At 40.0% G+C, this 22,051-nt stretch overlaps 1 protein-coding gene across 2 annotated transcripts in view; it reads left to right on the forward strand.

Annotated features, from left to right (window-relative positions):
* Window positions 1–2,245: 2,245 nt before the first annotated feature.
* LOC131983258 (protein shisa-6) overlaps window positions 2,246–22,051 on the forward strand; it is a 92,486-nt gene continuing 72,680 nt past the window's right edge. For both annotated transcript variants that reach the window (XM_059347954.1, XM_059347953.1), the window contains exons 1-5: window positions 2,246–2,334; window positions 2,823–3,731; window positions 8,524–8,681; window positions 17,877–17,972; window positions 18,465–18,533. In XM_059347954.1, the coding sequence (XP_059203937.1) occupies window positions 3,172–3,731; window positions 8,524–8,681; window positions 17,877–17,972; window positions 18,465–18,533 (883 nt within the window). In that variant the 5' untranslated portion in view covers window positions 2,246–2,334; window positions 2,823–3,171. The remainder of the gene's footprint in view (window positions 2,335–2,822; window positions 3,732–8,523; window positions 8,682–17,876; window positions 17,973–18,464; window positions 18,534–22,051) is intronic.

Raw genomic sequence — 22,051 nt, forward strand, 5'->3', positions numbered from 1 at the left:
AGGTACTAGACAAATGGATGAACCACCTTTCTATCGCAGTCTACATCACCATTGTTGTTTTTGTCAGTTCTCCATGACATTAAACCACACCCTTAGCTTTATTCTTGCATGATGTCATGATGACCTAAATATTCAGCTGCTGTGCAAGGTAAATTTTGACTATATTGCAATAACTGGAATGTAGTCATGACTAAATGTTGCAGAGAACAATAAACAAATCCCTGTCGCCCCACTGGGGGCCATGCGAACCCTCTGTACGATAAAAGTAATAACAGCAGACCTTGGTCAAACAGCATTCACCTTGATCAAATAGCACTCAGGCTGCCTAAGACAAATACGTCTTGGCAGTGGTTTTCAGTCTGCACACCAGATGGATGAGCTTTGACACGTCGGATAATAACTGAGTGAATGAGGACAGTGGAGTTACGGCAATGACAGCAAAGTATCTGAAAGTCAATTTGATATGATTTCCTCTTGCTGTCAAATTACCTGTCTGGGATGTTTTAATGTGCTCATTTTCACCATCTGGTCCAACCAGATTCACCAGATTCCAACACATTTGTGAATACGATTAAAGCTCCATCAAAATGAAAAAAGACTACACCTTATTAATAACTGTCTTCCACTCCCAATTTTCTCCTTGTAATGCCTTTGTGGGAATGGACTGTTGCCTTATCGAAGGGACTGATAAATGAATTGATCCATAAACGGACTGAATGTTGATGAAAGATGAAACAAGAGGAAATGTTTAATGTGCTTCTCTTTCTTGGGAGGAAGGCGGGGCAATATCAAATGAGAGATGAACTTTTTTTTGTCAGTTGGAATTAATTCTGCAGTTAAACTCGGGATTTTGAGAATAAAGCCTTTATTCAATTGGAGATGAAGAATTCACTTTTTTATGGTGCTAATTTTTTATTGAGAAAATGTGAGAATGAGATCACAGAGTCTGAAAATAAAATAATTCCAAGAGCGAAGTGAATCCTGAGGATAAAGTTATACATTTTAGATCAAAAATTGAGACTATAGAGGATCAGAGAATAAAGTTATTAAAAACAAAATCCAGAATTTTTAGGGTTAAATTCAGAATTCTGTTGATGGCGATCAATCAATTCATAATGTCAAAGTCAAATACAATTTACACCTAGAGTTATAAATGCCTGACCAAAATTGGAATAAAATCATGACTCGGATCTAAGTGAATTTTGGAGAGAAAAAGTTGGATTTTTAAAGAATAGTTCTTTTCTGATATTAGAACATCAGAGAATAAAGTATTTATATTTCTATATTAAGCCAAAATTCACACACACACACACACACACACACACACACACACACACACACACACACACACACACACACACACAAATCATTCATTTAAGTTAGATCTTTTAGAATAACGTATTTCTGAGAATAAATTGGAGGCTTAAAATGAAGTTGTCATTTGTTGATTAATGTTTTGAAGGACACAAGGGGCAAAAAGTAATGATATTAAAGCCACATTTCAGAAAAAGATGTTTTACCCCTATATTGGCATTTACATACATCCACAAATAATTGTGATTAAAAGTTGACAGATCAAAATTAGAGTATATATAGTATATAGTATATATAAGAGACTGCCCCCTCCTCCAATATCCTTTTTACATCCATCCAGTAATGCATACTTTTACTTTGAAAGTCTTAGAAAGGCATTCAAGCATTTCAAGCAACCAAATCCTTCCATCACCTCCCCCTCTGCTGCACTTGCATGGCATTTGATTTATAATTCTAAAGTAAACCAGCTCGGGCATGTTTACACACACACACACACACACACACACACACACACACACACACACTGGAGACTTGTGAGTGGATGCAGCTTGTGTGTGCACTGGTGCGTGAATGTAACAGCGGCGCCTCGCCTCTTCCAGACAACTTCTAATACACTGTTATCTTTCCGGTTCTGTTTTTTCTTTTCCTCCTCCGCGAGTTATCGAGTGAAGCCTGGAGGCATATGACCAAAGCAGGGAGGGGGAGAGGGGGGTGTACCGATTGATAATTAACTGTGGTACCTGAATAGGTGACGTGGATGGAGGGTAGGGGGTGACGAGAGAGAGAGAGAAAGAGAGAGAGAGAGAAAGAGAGAGAGAGAGAGTGACAAAGACACACACAGAGAGAGAGAGAGAGAGAGAGAGAGAGAGAGAGAGAGAGAAAGACAGAGAGAGAGAAAGAGAGAGAGGTGGAGGGAGGCGGGCCGGAGAGGAGAGAGAGGTCTTGCCTCTTGTCTTGCTGAGGCTCTTTGATTCAGTGGCAGTGGCTGAAACAACCCCGTTACCGGCTACCGTTAACCCGGTAAGTCTTCCTCATCTTCTCCCCGTCTTTCTTCTAACAGTCTTCAATCTTGTATCTCTCATTAGATTGGAAAAAAAATACAAGTTAGATCTTCGTTTCCACGCTAGAAGTCGGATAAAATGAGAAAGTTTATGCGTAAAATTCGGCGAATGATGCGTAAAAACTCTCCATGGAGGGTTATTTTAAATATCTTTGCAACCCATGAGCACGGATTATATCTACTGTATTGTTTAATGCTGTTTTATGATTGATTCGAAAAGAAAATTATTTATTTTTTTACTTTTTGATGCTCGAAACACCCAAATGGGAACTTGGGCGCTGTCCGTGGTGCTGAAAGTATTTTCAGGAGGTTTACAGTCCAGTTAACGATCCACATTCTTCTTTCTATAAAGAATGCTTATTAATAAAGTTTCCCTAGGTGCTTGGCTCAACAGGAAGTCCCACTTTTACCCACTAAATCCCCCTTTACGTGCCTCTTTTCTCCACAGTGCAGCTCCAAGCTCCGTTCACACTCAACAGCTCATGGTAAATATTTCTCTGGAGGACTTGGCGTCTTCATCGCGTCTCTGCAGCCAGAATCAAAGAGGACATTCAGCCAAAGCAAACTTTTATAGTAAAAACAGATTCACACTGGATGAGAGCAGAGTCAGAAGATGCTTTGTGTGTCTGATGAGCGCAAAACCTGCCAGTCAAAGTCCGTGAGTGAGCGCTTGGCACATACAGGAGTACCTGCGATGAAGAAAGCCGCAAGAAGCTCCGCGCGGTAAGAAGAGCGACACTCAGAGAGACAGAGAGAGAGAGAGAGGAGGCCAAGAACAAACACCAGCGCGTCCTCAAATGATGGGGATAAAGCACCTTCTGCTTCTTTTGATTTACTTAGACCCGCTGAATGTCCTGTGCGCCGCCACCGCCAACAAGAAGAGCAAAACCCCGACGAGGACGCGCTCAAAGGTGAAGGAGGTCAACGGCAGCACCACCGCGGTCCCGCTGGCCGCGGCCGTCCCGGGGAAGATCACCCAGGTCCAGGCTCCCACGGTCCAGCACGATACCTGCCTGGGCTACTACGACGTGAGCGGGCAGTACGACAAAGAGTTCAGCTGCAACAACACCGACCACCGCTTCTGCTGCGGCAGCTGCTTCCTGCGCTTCTGCTGCGCGGACCGGGGGAAGCGGCTGGAGCAGAAGAGCTGCACCAACTACAACACACCGGACTGGATCAAAACTCAGCCCCCCTCACCGGCGCCAACAGGTGACACGTACGACCCGGAGCTCGACCAGACCAACACCACGGTGTACATTACCTGCGGGGTCATAGCGCTCATCATTGCCATTGGGATTTCTGCGAAAGTTGCCTATGATAAAGCCACCAAGCCCCCTCAGGAAATGAATGTGCACAGGTAAGACATGTCATTTTTCATACATGAAAAAGATGAAAAAATGTGTGCAGAGTATATGATTTCACACCATTAAGGAAAAACCCCACCTGGAGCTGTGTGCCAAGTGCTCACTGCTCTTTTGGCTTATCATTTTAGTAAGAAAACAGAATTAATCTCCAGTTTGCCCTCAGTCAGACTTGTACAAACTGTAGATAAACAGTAACATAACACTGCATGTATCTGCTGCCTGAACTCATTTCAGTGTTGAGTTGAGCACATTTTTTCTTGAGTGTCAAAAAATGCCTGTTGTTTGCTCTCAACAGCCTTGAAGTGAAAATGTATATGCTGGTGACACCACTGACTTACAGCCTCAATATCATGGGTTCAAACCAGCTCATGACCTTTAACACCTGCCATTACTCTCCTCCCCAGAGCCTCCCTGTCAAAAAAATGTCAAGATTGTATACCGTTCCATGTTACACATCCCCTTCTGTGTCAGTCTCAGGAGGGGGAGCGGGTGCTGTGCTGTGTCCGTCCAGCCCCACAGGGATAGAGTAAATGCCACTGAAAGCTATTATGAGTTATCATGTTCATCTTGATGGGAGTGGTCTCTCCTACAATGACCATATTTTTTAAATCCTCACGGCACCTTTCACTGAATTGCTCGATGAGCGTTAAAGCAACATAAAATCACATCCGTGGCCATTTCAGTAACCAAGTGAACAAATCGCTGCATTTTTCCGCCATCATCAGAACACCAAATGGTTTCTTAATGTTGGCAATTTCAAACTGCTGTTATGTGCACTGGTGCCTCCCAATGAGCTTTGTCCCTTTGGATTTGCCTCAACAGATTCATGCTGCATCTCTTTGTTGACCCCAAAAATAACTTTAATGACCAAATTATGTGCAGAATTTTACACACACTATAATTTACACTATAAATGGTGCCAGGAGATTTCAGGGTTTTTCAGTGAGTTGATGAGTTTTTGGTGCATTCAGACAGCTTTGTACTTTTTCAGAATAACATAAAATATAATATAAGTTTCTTTATGACTGTGTGCTTGTGGTTTGATTGAGATCTTTTGACAGTCATGGCGCTGTTGGCTCATTTTGCCAGGGTGTCAATGTGAATGGTGCTAAATTCTGATTGGTACGCAGAAGTTTGTGACATCACCTTTTTCCAGTTGAGCCACGCCCACTTCAGACCATTGTAAAATACAAGAAAAACATATAAAAATGTCATCAAGGCCTTTAAAATGTGGATGAATTCTGTAACTACAATTGATATGATTCCTGTTTGAAAGGAAATTCATCCTCAACTATTTAGATCATTGATTAACTGTCATTGTTATACCAAAAATTCCATTTGATAACCAAATTTGGTGCTTCTAGCTCCACAGACATGAAGATTAAATGGTTTTCCTTGGTGTCCATTATAGTAAATTGAATATTTTGGGGTTTTTTACACTGCTGACAGACAAAGCAAGCAGCTTGGGCTGTAGGAGTCTGTTATGGGCAGCTTTCTTACATCTTATAGACCAAATGATTAATGGATAATAGAAATAATCATTGGCTGCAGCTCCACCAGGATCCCTTCTGGCACTGAGTTAATGTTAGTGGATTGTGTTGAGAAGCCCGAGGCAAGGTGTGATTTTGGGTTTTGCCATTATTTTTTTATATTTGTGGGGAACTGAAACATCGTGACCACGGAACAACCCCATAAAATGTATGTTTTCGTCCTGTTCACTTGGGTTTCCATCCACAGTTTAAAGACGTGAATCAGTCTCTAAATGGTGTAAAATACCGTGCTGACTGTCTTTTGTGTGATGCATGCTGGTGAAGGAGGTATTGAAATTGTACAAAAAGGAGAAATGGGTTTTTAACTGGGGTTAGGTCTGATTAAAACTGCATGTTTTCCACCCAATGGTAAAGAAACTGTGAAGTCACAGTCACTTAGTCATGTCTCCTGAGTCACCTGCTATTAACCAGAGTCCGTTCTGTGCAGAGCAGAGAGGACGTCTTGCGTTGATTTAATGATATGAAGATAATTGAGCATTGTGATGCCTCGGTCATAAAACTCTGGCACCTGCTGCTTTGGAAATGTCAAAGAGGATTACTCAGCTTTCTGAGAAACACAGTGACAAGTTCTTGACGACAAAAAAATGCCCAAATTGTAGCCGTGACAACAACACAAAGGAGCTTGTTCAGTAGATCAGTTACAGATTAAATGTAAGCTCCAGCGAGTGTCTTTTCAGAAGTTGGCACAGTCAGCTTTTAATAACCATATGGACTCATGAGGCTTTATAATACAGTATTTTATTTGAAACAACAAAAAAGAATAACAAAGCTCATGATGCAGCACTTTTCTTTTCCATCTCTGCTCTGAAAAAATGAAGAGATGGTGAAGTTTATGCCTTCTTACTGTGCTTCTATCCTAGCCATGGGGCGTACTTTCAAGTGGATCTGCTTAATGCCACTGCTTCAATATGAGCCGGAGCCATGCGAGTTTAGAGAGGGGTCGATTAAATGAGGAGGCATGGCTTGCTGGGTGCTCAATAGTGTTTTTTTTTCCTTTTTATGATTTGTTTATTTTCACCGACCATTTGGCACATGGAGCTGTCGTAATGATGTCTGCTGGAATAGACCTCAGAGGCTGGCAGCAGACATTCATGCTGACAGCCGTGACCAAAAAGAAGTAGTGGAACATGGGATTAGCTTTATATTTGGCATGGGTCTGCTTCTAAAAAGTGGGTGCTTCTCTAATGTAATTTAGACTCTTACCTCTGCGACTGAGGGAGGACTGTGAACAGAATACTGAGCTGTTGGCAGACCTTTGCTGTTTGGTCTGTGACCTTCACTGAAACACAAGAAATGCAGAGTGAGAGCTAAAGCCAGTGGTTTGAACAGGCTGTATTGATCACCTTCTGCAGGGCAAACCGAGATGCAATTTATGCTGGCTAGGTGGTGAGAATGATGCTTTGTTCTCCAGTTGCAGGACTGAGAAACTGAGTTAAAAGGCAAGACGACTGCGAGGGGGCAAAAATAGCAGCAGAATAACCCAAAGTTCAATGCACAGGGGACAGAAAAAGCCCAAAGTTTGTCTAAGTAGTTGGCTCTGAGGATTTATTACCAGCCAATTTTAGCTTATCACAAAAATACTGGTATCAGCAAATAAAACACGACAGATTTAAAAACAGTGCCAAAGATATGATCAAGGTCATCAATGTCGTTACATAGTTTGTCCACAAGAGAAAGATGACAAATACTGAGCTTTAGTTTCATTTTACTTTTGGTGATATTGATCACTCTGATTGCCTTATCTTAAAAGGACAAGGCTGGCAGTATTCTACGTTTCTGGTATTGTTGATAAATTGAGAGAAAAAAATCGAAATCAACAATGTGTGAGTGCATGTCTGTCCAATTTTCCTACCCAAGCCCATTTTTCCTGCTGAAGATGTTCATTTTTACAGTCAGGTCACAGATATCAACAGGAGAAAATGGTGTGTTTGTTTGAGGATTATTATGCACTTTATTGAGTATGTGTGGCAGCAGGATGGCGTATGTTGGACTGAGTCAAATGAACCAAGTCACCCCGTACAACAATGTAGCTCATTGATGAGTTTTTAATGTTTTTTGGGACCACAACGTAACTCTATGACACAGAGGAATTATATATATCAAGGTTTGAAAACACACTTATTACTTGTTAGAAGGGTTAATTCATTGCTGGCTTTGTTGTTTTTTGACAGTATGAAACATATGGAATATTACCAACTTAGAGAGGACAGGACTTTATGTTCTAACAACCGACTCCTCTTCCACTCTAAATCAGTTTTTATTGTGGTGTTCCCCGAGGGTCCATTCTGGGCCCACTGTTATTTCAGTTTATACGATTCTTTAAGTGTTTAAGTGGGTAAGAAAGAATCAGAATTGGCCAATACATTGTTAAGAGATGTTTTAAACTCTCAAATATCCATTTTAGTATCAAATCCCAAAAATGCAGTATTGATCAGGCTCTATAGGGTCATAAACAGGCACAACGTTTCTGACAAATGCTCCGAAGTTTCCATGTGACTTGACAACAATCAAAAAGTCTTTTGTACTTCTGTGGTTTTGTTTCATAGGTCAAATGTTGTTCTCTCTTGTGAATGCATATGTTGAAAGCTGGGCCTGTTCCTGTAAAACCACTGCAGCTCCTGCTGCTCACGACATAGCAGCCAACTGGGACAACTCAAAATCAGGTCGCCTCTGTCTGCGAAAAAGAAACGGCGAAAGTGTGCTCATCCTGGAAGGGAAATGCTATTAATATACTGTATATCTCCCAAAGTCACAGAGTTATGGAGAAGTGGAATGTGTGGTTGCTTTAGGTTGACATTGACACAGTTAAATTGCCCTTTCATTTCCTTTAAGAAAACGCAGAGCCGGCACTCCATCTTACCGGCTGACACTGTGACTCCAGAAGTTGGAAATGGAGTTGGTGAAATATTGCTTTTATTTTGTGGCTTCAAAGAAGAGACACTGACTTAACTCTTAATAAATGTGCTTGAGCTCAAGCCCAGCACACATAATAGGACTTTTTCTGTACCTTGTGTACCAGGCTATTGAAAATCTTAGTCCCCTGTGACTCAGGGTGTAATTAAGATTTCCTCTCTGCCTTCCTCCAAACGTCTATGATTCAAATTGGAGCTGTGGCTAAATAAATAAGGAGGACCTTTAGGGGGATGGTGAGGGGAAATATAAAGAAAGCATTGGTAATTGGAAAAAGAAAACATTAAGTTAAAAAACTTTTTTCATCTGTGTTATTTCTTTCCAGAGCCCTGGCAGACATTCTGAGGCAACAAGGACCAGTTCCAATATCTCAGTATGAGCATGAAAACATTGCAGCAATCGATGGGTCACCCAAAGATGAGACGCCGGTCAGAACCTCCAAGAATCACTACACGCCTGTTCACGCCAAGGCATCAAACCATGGTAGGTGATCAATAGCTCTGACTGTGAAATGTTTGCAGGCTTTTCCACAAGCCCGTTTAAAAAAAAAATCCAACCCTGTTATTATGATGGCAAAGCTGAAGCGTTGTGAAGAAAGACCCCCCTTCACTTCCCCTAATCTGCCACAACATTCTATGATTGACATCCACTGAAATAGACGGACCGGCTGTGCATTTTAAGATTACCCCCTCAATCTTCCTTAAGAGGAAACACATGAGGAAATATATGGAGAATTAAATATAAGGCCGTCTCCCTCATGCTGCAGCCCCCATAAGCCTACTCAGCATTGGCTCAAAATTGAGATGTAAATTATCATCTTCTGCGGCTTTTTTGTCCAGAGATAATTTTGTCGTGCAGCGCTGTTCCTCCTACTTTTATCCGTTCGGTCTCCAGATCCCTGCTCCAGGGATCAGCCCATTTGCTAAGTGCCCTAGTATTTTGTCCCAGATTCAACAGTGTTGTGTTTCATTCTTGTGTCACCCTGCCTCCACCACCACCACCCAACATGGAGGGAATTTGTCAGAGCAGAGCTGATACACACTGTACTGAACTGCACGGATGTGAGCAACTTTTCTCACTTTTCTGCAGCAGAATGACTTTTACAGACTCATATAAACAAGCTGTCCAGCCATTAAGAGAGGGTGCTTTTGTCTGTGTTCTTGCTCCACCAAAGAAAAGTATATTTCTCCATGCATAGGCACCATTCTGGCTTTAAATAATCTTCTCTTCGTCTTATGTCTGCAATATTTAAAGTATCATCATTTCCATATAAATCAAGCCCCTTTTCATCTCTTACTGCTGACGTTTGAGACTAAAATTGAGAATTAGACGGGAAGTGTGAGAATTTAGGGTGCTATTGGACGTCACAACCAAGCAAGTTTCTTTAAAGGAATGAACCACAATATATTTATCAAGGTTAAGGTAGGACTAGGCAATAATATGACAATAACAAAGTCTAACAAGCAGTTACTAGCTCATGTTTCTCTAAAAAGATGTGAAATATTTTGTGTGGAGTGTTTTAAAAAAGCTTTGTGCAAGATTTTATTAATTCATCCATTTATTATTGTTCAACTCCTGCATGCCTATACCCAAGAATTCTGCTTACTCCAATGTAGTCAAATCAAACTATGAAAACAAATTAAATCTGGGTCCCCAGAGTGTGTCAGCATGGCCCTGATCACAACCTAAAAGAACACAAGCGAGTAAAGTGCATTCGTTTTTTAATGAACACTTTTGTCCACTGTCAGAGCTGGAATGTGTCTGCATAATTTGTGCAGGGTTTTTTTTGGTACTGTAGCAGTTGTATTGGCAGCAGCAAAGTGTCTGAACCTTGGGCACATCTCTGAGGAGGTGTGGGGTACACAGAAAGGAATAGGCTTTGTTGTTCAAATGTATTACGTGGCCTTTTTAGATTTTTGTAAATAGTAGTTGGGCCTGTGCAGTCATATTTTTTTAAACGTAATATATTGCTGCTCATTGTAGGTGACGGTACCTAGAGAGTAAGCAAAATTTCTCTGTGATTCACAAAGCAACACATTGTTATTTTACTCATAATATACAACGCCCACAGAAAAGATGTTTCAATTGTCCAACCTGTGTCATACCAGCCGGCTATTGTTTGCTGCATGAAAAGAAGCAGGACGTCACACTGCAGAGGTGAATGCTTTTCTGCGGAGATGGCTTCAGAGAGGAGGATGGAGGGTGTCCAAGCAGGGAAGACATGACTCAGTTTAATGACAAATTCATGACAGTGATGTAAATTTAAAGAAGATGATGACTTTGTTCTTTATTCAGTGTTGACACAGTCAAAGCTTTTATTTATAACTTTACTTATGGATAATAGAAACCTTTAAAGCAAGAGCTTCTGTTTGTGGATTTCAGGGTAACTACTGAAATGTTCTGGTATGAACTCTTTTCATTGGAACATGCTATTACTGCATGTGTAACCCTGTGGTTTTATGCACATGCATCTATAACCATGTATGTAGTGGTCTACTTTTGTAAACTGTTAGACTGAAAGAGAGAGGACAGTTTTGAATATTTGTCAAGTTTTCACCTCACAATTTAACCCTTTAACAGGTTAAGACTCAATTTAAGACTTAAGTCAAGGTGAAAATAAGGACGGATCAGAAACAAAGTGTGTCCCTGTACAAGATTTGGTTTTCAGTTTCCGTTATATTTTGGTAAGGGTTGAGTTTCAGGATCCATAGTGGGTTTTTGTTGCACATGCCTAGATAAGGACTGTTGGTAAGGTTAGGAAGTTCCAGGTAAAAAAGATTATTTTGTATTTTTGATCCCCCAAGATTGACTATGTTAGGTGCTCTTTTTGTTGTGACTTAGGTCAATAAATTAGTTAATAAATAACAATAATGAAACATTTAAAGTAAGTCATACTAGAAATAAAGATGAGGCCTTATATAACAGGATCCTGAATAATACATGGTATGATTAAAATACTCAACTTTCAATGGTTAAATCCCAAAAGTGTGGTGTTGTCGACCTTTGGAGGTTAAGGTTAGGTTCAGGTTAAATTAAGGATTGGTGACAAAAGAAAAATAATAATTTTTTTTGTTTTTGTTTTTTTAAATCATTTTCAAGAATTGACCCTCTTTTGGAATGGTTACATGTTGTTACAATATGCAGATGATGTCTCTGTTTATATGAAAGCTAATATCTCGTTAAAACAGAATATGAATAGGACAATTTAGACCTTCACTGTTATTTTTAAGTGCTTCTTTTTTTCCCTCCTTTACTGTACAGTAGCACAGCTTGTTTATTTATTTGTCATTTGTTTTCAGTTACATAAATGGCCGGCCAGTTCACAGAAAAATCTTAGTATGACTTTTTGCAATTGAAGGTTACATACTTTCAGTATTTACTTTCCCCTTGATGTCTTCAATAAATAAAAGGTTTATATGTGTAAGAAAACATGTTTCCAATAAATAAAACATGTTTTGTGAAAGGTGCAGTTCACCTCAGCTGGAGAGCAGGTCATGTTTTCTTTACAGATTCTCCTTTCATGAAGTTTCCCTGTTAGGTGAAAGATAAGTGGTTGGGGAAAAGAAAATGCTCTATGTAATATCCATACAAGATGGCCTTTTATGAGGGAAGCCAGCAGCTACAGCGAGCCATCTCCTGGGTCATAGCAACAGATCAGTTAATGGGTGAAAAAAAATAATGGTAGATTTGAATAGATTTTTTTGTGGGACACTGATGCAGCAGCATAAAGAAGTAGCCTATAAAATATATTGGTGCTGTCAACTCAAGTTGATGGTGTCCTACATAGTGTGTATCATTCCAGTCTTTTTATCACTCCTTTTTATATGCTCTATAAGTGATAAAATAATAACTACAATTAAGCCAAAGAGGGCAATTTTATAGCTTTTCGACCAAAAAAGAAAGTATTAGCCCAAGGGAGAAAACAATAAAAAGAGGCTGATGACATGCAGCAGTGGTGGATTTCTGGATTTCAGCTCAAAACATCAGCAGTATATGATGTGAACTCATCACACTCAATGTTCCAGGAGAGATATTATACCTATGAGATGCTGATGAAGTGTGTCTAGGGATGTGGATAGTACTTCTGCAGAACTGTCCTTGAGTGGGCATTATCACTTCAATTTCCCAGAGTTCTGTTCCGTTCTCTCTCTTTTTTCTCTCTTGCTCTTAAGTTTCTATGGTGCTGTGAAAATAGGCGACAAATGTCTTCCACACTTTACAGACAGAGAATGGAATCATCTCCGTAGGACACTCACAGCAACTGGGCTCATTTTTCAGCTTTAAAACCCTGCAGAAGTTGACTATAAAATGAGACATGAGACCAACTTTGGGAGGATATTTTCAAAGAATGACGCCATGTTGCTGATGATAGTCAGTCTGGATGCCTCAGCCTGCTTGTATAGTCACAAATACAGACTGTGTCTATATTTGTTCTCCTGGAAGCTGCTAGAAATATTAACACTCTATAAATCATGTCATCGAGCTCTGCAAGAAAGTGCTTTTTTCCCCCTAAAATGTTGACATTTTCACGCCCACCATTCACTTTTTTAAGTACTTGTGCCCATAGGAGTGTTAGTCTTAAAATGAAGTCTGGTCAGGTGCATTTTTGTTGCATAGCAGAAATCAATCGTGCCATTGACCAACAAAAACCTGGTCTAAAGTCAATGGTGCAGTATTTGCAGTCTGCTTGCTACACACTGCTGTAACAGGGATTGCAGTTTAATCTGTGGGCCCCACAGGCTGGGTCATAAAAAACTGTATACACAAAGGTTAGGAGGGGGTAAAATGCATTAAAATGAGGAAAATACTAATTAAAATGTAAAATTAGCAGAGAGCAGAGCAAGACAGATGCTGTCTGCATTTATGCACGATGGAAAAGTTTGGTTTCGCTGCTTAAATCTACCACAATATTTGCTGCAGTGCCGTTATTGTGCGCATGGAAACATTTACAATTACTGAAAGCACTCTCTATAATTATTAAACCTCTCATACATCAATACACATAATTTAAACACATAGCCAGCAGGGACTGGTAGAGGCAGAACAAATTGTCGATGTTGGTGCAGGTCTCTAAATCTGAGAAAATGATTCAAATAATGTCCGAGCCGATCTGGATATTCCTAATGCACACACACAGGGACATGCTGCAGCGCTCCTCCTCTTCCTAAGTTAAATAGGTTATTGGGGCATTTGTTCACATGCAGTCAAATGCAGTTGTAGATGGGACAGAGGACTCAGAGACAGTGGAGGCAGAACTTCCTTCTCCAATTTGCCAAATCTGCCTTGTAAATAGGAATACACAGGCACACCTGGCTCATAAAAGCATTGAGAGTTGACACTCTGGTTTAGGCTGAACATGAATGAAACCAATCAAACTTTGGACTAGCAGTGAGTTGGACACCCTGAATGCACTTTAGCCTCTACAGAGTGTCTAAATATGGCCCCTGAGTTAACAGCAATAGTAATTTTAAAAGAACCATTTGTGTTTAATTTACAAAAATCCCTTTGACATTTACTCCCACCCTGCATGACTGGAGTGCACACTTGACTCACTAATTTGAGGACTGTTTACTTTCCCCTGAAGGCCAATTTTCTATATTTCTTTGCACTTTTATCCAGATATTTCAGGTTTTATTTCTAAAATAAAACACTTTCATGCCAATTATTCATGGGTGCATGATGAAAAACTTTGGTTATTCTCTACAAAAAAGGTTGGATCTTTTTTTCATTATGCAGTGTAGATAAGGCAATTTTGAGGAACATTTCCAGAGATAATAAGGGGCTATAGGTTTGTGCTGCCACATGGGAGCAATTTATATCACAGCCAGTCTCGGGCTACCTGCCTGCAGCTCGGCGGTGCCGTCCTTGGAGCAGGCGGAGGTTATGAATCCTCAGCATTTCACCCTGGGAAACATCACACAGATATACTCTACTGTATCATCTACATAGACACGGCACAGTGCTGGTAGAAATCACTCGACGCAGTGAAATACACGTATTCTGCTCTTCTTGTTTTTCCTTTGAAGGTCCCATATTAACAAAGATCGTCCGAGTGTGTCAGTAATCAGTTTATAGTCATCCTCTGGGTTTGATAAAAAGAAACAAACGAGCTGTGGTGCTGAGGCGTAAGTGCCAAACTTCGGTGTGATGAAGACCGGGCCTAATGGTCCCAGGTGTTTCTTCTCATTATGATAATTTGAAATGCTGTTCGATATCGTCTTCCTGAGGCCCAAAGGTCTGAGTGATGTTATTGACTTTGAAGTGGTTCCTTGGAGAAAGAGGCATTTAACTGTTGGCTAGTTAATGCAGAGAGAGCTACTAACACAGAGAAAGCCAGGACAGATTTTTTTGTTGCTATGTTTTGTTCCTTTTGCTGTTTTTTGTCCACACTACATTCTTTTATTTCTTCTTAAAACTTGTTTGTGATTGACAGGACAATTGAAAGTTGTCGGGGTGCTAGCAGGCACCTTGTCTTGCTCCTTTGTGTTCAGGCCGCTCTCTCAATTACAGCACTGGTTCGGAACAGAGGTAACAGTGATGTGGTACAAATTGCATTACAGAGTGGTCTTTTAACACGGGGGAAATCCAAAAGGGTGTATACCCCGAGATGTGCCGATGCTCCTCAAAGACTTAAATCCCTCTAAAATCAAGTGTGTCCAACTGCAGTCAGCTCGCCTCTGAGGAGCCAAAAGCTCTGCAATTTTATTTTTCAATTAAATGTGATTTTTCACTTACTGTGGAGAAAGAGACGGAGTGTTTGATAAATGGGCGATGTGGAACCTGCAGATTGCATCTCTGGCATCTTTAAACGATTCATATCGACGAGCAGATGATCCCACCTGAGAGTCGGTTCTGTCAGTTGTGCCATTTTAGCCCTGTTTAGTATTCTCGTCATCTGTGGCTACTCCTTTATAAAATGGCAGATATAACGGGGGAATTGAGTGCAGATACGTTATGTATAAAGGCCCAGTCACATCTGATTTTTAAAATTGGTAAATTTAGCTGTGAATTCATCTCAATGAGCCAGCAGCGATCAGAGAGATCACTTGTGAGGTGAAGTTAATTCATTTTTGCTGTTTAATTTTGTGCAGTTGATGAAGCAAACTGTCAGAGTTGTTTACATGTTGTGTTTCTTGATGTCCTCAGTTTTTCCTCTCATAGGAACAAGACTCTCCTGAATATTTTAGAACATATAGGCTTGTGTAGTGTCCATCATGTCAAGTCATGTATTGTCCATCATGTTGACATGACACACAGGACTAAATAATACAAAACCCATGAGCCACTGCTCCATTGGAACGTATGGATGGAATGTATCTAAATACATTTACTAAAGTTAGGTTATTCAAGGTGAATATATTTTACTGGAGTATTTCCATTTCATACAAGGCTATACTTCTACTCCATGCCATCTCAAAGACAAGTATTTACATTTTTTTTACACCACTTTGGTTACTTGTCCGATGACAATTTTTCATGAATTTGACCAACCAAGCCTGGACTTTTCACTGGGAGAGCAGTGTTCATGTCCTGTTTGGGTGACTTACCTTAAGCAAAGTATTTTACAAGTATTTGAAGTAGCAGTTGTCATGTTTCTCAATGAGAATGGGTAGCAGTGATTCAGAAATGTTCATATTCAATATATTTGTGCTTCAGAAATGTAGAGATTCAGCACATCTGTGGTTTGCAGAAACTTTCAATCATTTATTCTGGCGACTGGGTAAATACTTTCTGAAATAAATCCAAAATTGACCCAGAATCCAAAAGCTAATTAATTTAAGCTGCAAATTGTATCATCAGTTCGTTCAATTACAAAATATTTGGCACACAATTTTAAACTGATGTTTCTGATGGGCTGAAATGTACTTGGAAGTCAGGCGTGGTTTACTCCAAGAAGTTACCTGACAGAGAAAATAGAAATAATCTCTTTTTATAAATAGTCAGCTGACTCCTCAGAGTGTCTTTTTGTCCAAATGAAGACTGAACAAGATGTTTTTTAAGCAACACACTGTGAAAAAGTAAAAGTACTGAGACAAAAATGCATATGGTAGCAACGCCCTAAAGCATTCTCTATTTTATCGTCTATTTTACTCTAAATAGGACAATAATGTACAAAATAAACATCATGCTGTATTAACCCATTTAGGCCTAAAACGCCTGGAAAAAATGCCTGTAAAACCTATGGGCGATTTTAAAACAACCCCCTAAAACCTGAAGTTTTTCTGGAAATTCTACAGAAGTGTCAATGCCTACTAAATAATAGATTTTTCAGCCTCTGTAGCAGATAGAAATGAAATTCAAAAAGTATTTGAGAGCTTATACCTGTGGCTTTCATGATAAGTTGAGTTTATTTGTCCAAACCTTCAATAATGTTGTTGTTTTTTTAAATAAACAAACTCACCAAATAGAGAAAAAAGGCCTTTTCATCTTTAATTGAACAGGAGAGTTGAAAGAGACAGGAAATGGCAGTGAGAACTACAGCCCCAACACATGGGGCAGGTGCTCTACCAACTGAGCAGCACTATTTTCAATCAAAAATATAAAAATAAAGTGTCAGTGCAGCATTATTTTTTTTGAATAAAAATCCTATGCATAATTACATTGGACTGTAAGCTACTGTTTATACCTGTATGTGATGATGACTGAATAAAAATCCTATGCATAAGATGTAAACATGATATGACCATTGGAAGAAATAGACATAGTTCTCATTAGCCTATTGTAATACAATTAATAGTAATAATACATTTTATCTATATTGCACTTTTCAGGGTACTCAGCGACGCATAAAGTAATATAAGACATAAACAGTCATGATTTCTTATATCATCATCACAATCAATTAGTGTTATTATTGTTATTACCTCCAGATGGCCACAAATCTGTCTGTTCATCGGTGAAAATATGTCGTCTAAAAACATATTCCTCATCCATAAATCCCGGTTGATTGGTTCCGAGGGTTCAAAGTCCGGATCAGCAATAAAATCTTCGGTGCTGTTTTCATCAGGATCGCTTCCGTCACTTACTTCTGAGCTCCTCCGCTATAGTCGTCTTCTGCCATGATTTCAAAGTTCTGGAAAAGTCCCATGTTGCATTGCGACACTCCCACATGTATTCTGATGCATTTCATTGGCCAAGAGACCGAAAATAGGTGGAAAAAACTACAAATACTACAAAACAACGTATCCGCTTTCCCGGCTTTAATGGTAGAATAACGCAACAGCGCCCCCGGTTTTAATGGTAGAAATGCGGTAATGCTTTCCCGGCTTAAATGGGTTAAAGAAGACTTGAAACTAACAATTGAGGCCATAAACTTTTTATGAGAATGTTTTCTGAGCTCATAAATCAAGTGAGAAGTTGGGTTATTTTCCTATTGACTTAAATACGAACAGACTTCTTTTTGCAGCCAGTGGAGTCGCCCCCTGCTGGCCGTTAGAAAGAATGCAGATTTAAGGCACTTCTGCATTAGTTTCACTCACTGTTGCTGGCATTTAATCCGTTTGGTCACTGGCTGTAGTAGTTCATTAACTAGTCCTGCTAGTAGTCTACACCACCAAGCCTCTTGCATGACCTGTTTCGCTGCAACACTTTCTGGTGTGACCTTAACAGAAAGAGAACAACAAGCCCTCAGATATTTTTTCTTAAGTATTAATTTTCCATTGTTGTTTGTCTCATCAGGACACTATGGGAAAGAGAACCTGCGCAGCGGAGGTCCAGACATGCACAACTTCATCTCCTCCGGGTTCGTGACGCTCGGACGCGGCCACTTGAAAGGTAAAGTCTCTCCTCATTATGCATTTCTCTCCTCACAGCACCCTGAAAACCAAGTTCACCATTATAATAATAATTCCACTCACATAGCTTCTGCGTCACGCTGTCGTTCCCTACCTGCCAAATGAGTGTGCACAGGACTGTTCAGTAAAAACAACAAATAAAGTGACTTTTGTTTCAGCTCAGTGGAAGTTGGACGTTACAACACATAATGGCTTGAAGTGACATCTTGCAGAGTCCACACACACACACACACACACACACACACACACACACACACACACACACACACACACGCGCACACACACACATTTATTATCTGTGATTAAATCCACACTTCCAATGACAAAGTAACACTTCCGCCAGTGTGAATGCATCACGGCGCAGTAGAAGAGTTCCCCGCTATCGCCTTTCCTTTGGAGTTTTAATGAATCCGAAGCGGCGTTGGAGTGAGAGCGAGCTGTAAACAAGAGGCCTGTTGTTGTGTGTTTACAGCGCAGCACTCCATTGACGAGTCGGGGCAGATGTCCTGGCAGGGTGATCTGGACATCCCCCTCTCCTACGGTACGTTCTCCAAATGTTCCGCTTTCTGCCCGACAAAAAAAAGCCACACAAACGGCTTTCTGCTCGCACCTGATAAGAAAAGTCACTCACACTTCACACACACACCACAGACCAGTTGAGTGCCCTTGGCTGAAAATCACAGCACAGTCATAATATTTTATTATTTTTTTTATCCCTGTTGGTGGTTCTGAGAGCCAAAATATTTCTACTGGTGGTTGTTTCACTGAATGCAGTTTATTTATATGACTTTCATGTTCAGGTTAAGGTCACTGATAGCTGATAAACACGTCCAAGGGGAAAATTTGTTGTATTTTGCAGAAATAATCAATCACAGCATGAGTTTCATGTTCACGTTGAATGCTTTTCTCGTCAGTTATGTGTAGCTTATTTCCAAAATGTCGTGTTACTTGCACACATGTTAATGTCCTCCTGGCGCTGTGAGTGACATAAATACCCAGAGAACGCCGTGCCAAAAGGTTTTTCTCTCCTTAAGAGGTGTATTTTATTGAACCAATTATTGTAAGCTGACAGCTTTATTTCGGAGCCTTTGTGATATATGGGGACGGGACGGGGCGATTGCTGCAAGTACAAGTTTTGCTGTGGAAATGGATTTGCTAGATCACAAAATATGTCTGGTGTTACTGAGGAAGGAAAACCTTTCCTCAACTTGATCCATGTTGTCTCAACTAGTAATACGCTCTACCAGCACTTGCAGGCAGTTCAAAGTCACCAAACAGCTCTTTCATGGTATATCCAGTACTTTTGTTGCTATGCTGTAACCTTCTAATGCAAAAATACTGTAAACATCCACCTCAAGACAGCACAAAAGTGCATTCTCTGTTGATTATTTGCAATTTAGGACACTTGTTGTTTAGAAATCAGGTTAAATTTAGCATATTTTACCTCCAAGATCCATTTTTTGGACTTCCAAATCTTGACAATTATACGTATAAGTTACCTTACAATCTACAGTTATCGCTCTTTATTAAAGTTGTTAAGTGGCTCTCGAAGAGTTTTAGTGGGTTAAATTTGAGGACGCCTATCCTCCTAAAAATACCCACTGTGCTGCTGGTGATGAATTGACTGACATTCACTGCTGGTGACATGTTAAAATGACTCAACCCTGGAGTCAAATCACTATCACACATTGAAAAAGGCATCACTGTGTTTTTATTTCCCTGCAGAACATTTGACCTCCTTATACAAACATTTATTTAGCAATTATCTTATATTTTAAATTTTCTCCAAGGCACAAACACGATTTATGAGCGTTCAAGACCTGTTGAAGGAGACAAGTTTGATTTGTCACTAATGGATTGCATATTTCATTATGTTTAAGTGATTTTGAGGTTGAAAATCCCATATATATTCAACTTATTTATAATTAAATTAAGATAAGAAGAGAAAAATGTTCTTTCATGAGGCCCACTGACACTGAAAACTAAATTAATCAATAGAAACTGACTCATACTTGTTGGATTACGTTGAGGAATTAAAACAAAATTTACGATTCAGAAAAGCAGCAAGGAAACCAGTCAATAAAAATGTAAAAGCTGTTTGAAAACATCATCTCTCACGAACTGAATCCATGCTGTAATATTGCACTTGAAGTTGAGAGAAGTTGATTTATCAAACTTTATGTTTTGGGTTATAACATAACTAAACAAGTGTTTAAAGCAAAGCCTAATATTTTAAACAGGTGCCTGAGGCGGCGACCCTCCCCTGACTGCACCCGTCACCCTCTCGCTGCACCTATTAGGTGACACGCTTTAGTGGCCTGATGGCGGGAGCTGTCACTTCAAAGCCGAGGTCCTGTCAGCTTCTGTCGTACATGTCTTAGTTTAACAGCTGGCTGTCGGCGGGCTCTCTACCAGGCCACACACACACACACACACACACACACCTCCTGTTAGGGGAAGCAGACTGACAGATGTGCAGCGTGTCAGCGCTCTGACGCTGCTGTACACACACACACACACACACACACACACACCTCATCTCTCATCTCTCTGCAGATAACATCTACAGTCAACACATCTGCACAGGTCATCTGACTCACCTGCCCTCTGGGCTCCTCTTTTCATGTGAAGAGGTGGAACATGGTTAACTGCAGTACAGAACTGGAGTGAAAGCATTTAAGTACTTTGCTTGTGTATTTCAAGATTGAAGGAAATATTGTACATTCTACACACTTTATTCCATTTTCTTAAACTTATTTATTGTTTTCTTTGCTTCCATTTTCCCTCTTGCTTCTCATTAAAAGTTAGAATGATCACTTAGATGTAAATTTACAGTGAAATATGAACAGTGTTCTACTCTACTGATGTCATGCATTGTATGTGATTACAGCTCTTTAGGAATGCCATTATATACAGGAATTTACTGCACATTTACACAGAAACATTTGACAATGTACTGCAAATATTCAGTATTTAACTGACAAAACTGGACAGTATTGTGTAGAATACAGTAATATACTGCAAGTTTATTTCTAGTAATACTCCATACTTCTAAAACACAGTAAGAAACTAAAAATATGGTACTTTGCAGGCTATGAATTTACACTGAAAAGTTGTATGGTGATTTTACGAAAAATTATGCAGCACAGTTCATATGATATCCTGTGAAATATAACCATGGCTGTTTTAAACACTACTTGGTTCCATTTACGCAGCAAAGCTACTTGGTTAAGGTTGGAACAAAGAGCATGGTTAGGCTTAAAATAATTACTTCTGTACATGACAACCAATGGGAGATGAGCCTCTTTGGTGGAAGCCTTGGGCTTGTTTGATCCGACCACCCTATATGGGACCTATGTGGCTTACATATTACGTTGCTATATCGTTTTCATGAATTCCATTGAATTTGTTTTTTATACCTACAAACCATACATGAGGACAGTCTGTACTTTACTTATCTTTTCTACTGTTATTTCGAACGTTTTTCTTTCCTTTTTAAATGTTTTTTGCTTGTTTACATTTCTCTCATGACAGTTTATCTCACGCCATCCATTCATTTTCATCTGCTTATCTGCGTCTGGGCCGCGGGGGCAGGAGGCTAAGCCAAGTGTTCGTAGTAGTCGTCCCTCTCTCCATTCTCAACTTCCAGCTCCAACTTATGCCTTTTCTTCTTTTCTTTCTCGCTCTTTTTTACTTCTTCCTCTCCTCTCTTTTCTTCCTCTCCCTACTTCCTTTGCTTGCTTCTCTCCTTTTCTTGCTTCGTCCTATTTTCCTTCCTCTCTCCATCACTGCCTTGCATGCTTCCTTCTTTCTTATCACCCACCCTTTTTGTTTCTTCCTTCCATCCTTCGTCCCTCTGCCCCCCTATTTCCTTATCGTCTTTCTTTGCCTTTTCTCCTTTAACTGCTCAGAAACAAACAATAAAAATCCCCTCACTTATTTGAGTTCTGCATTTCTCACCCAACAGCAGAAACCCTACTGCACACTTAATAATCCTCACTAGTATTTGCCCCAGGAGTACCTTTTACAGCTGATATTTGTTGATTTAATATTTGAATT

The sequence above is a fragment of the Centropristis striata genome, chromosome 13 (assembly GCF_030273125.1).
Source record: "Centropristis striata isolate RG_2023a ecotype Rhode Island chromosome 13, C.striata_1.0, whole genome shotgun sequence".
Lineage (NCBI taxonomy): Eukaryota > Metazoa > Chordata > Actinopteri > Perciformes > Serranidae > Centropristis > Centropristis striata.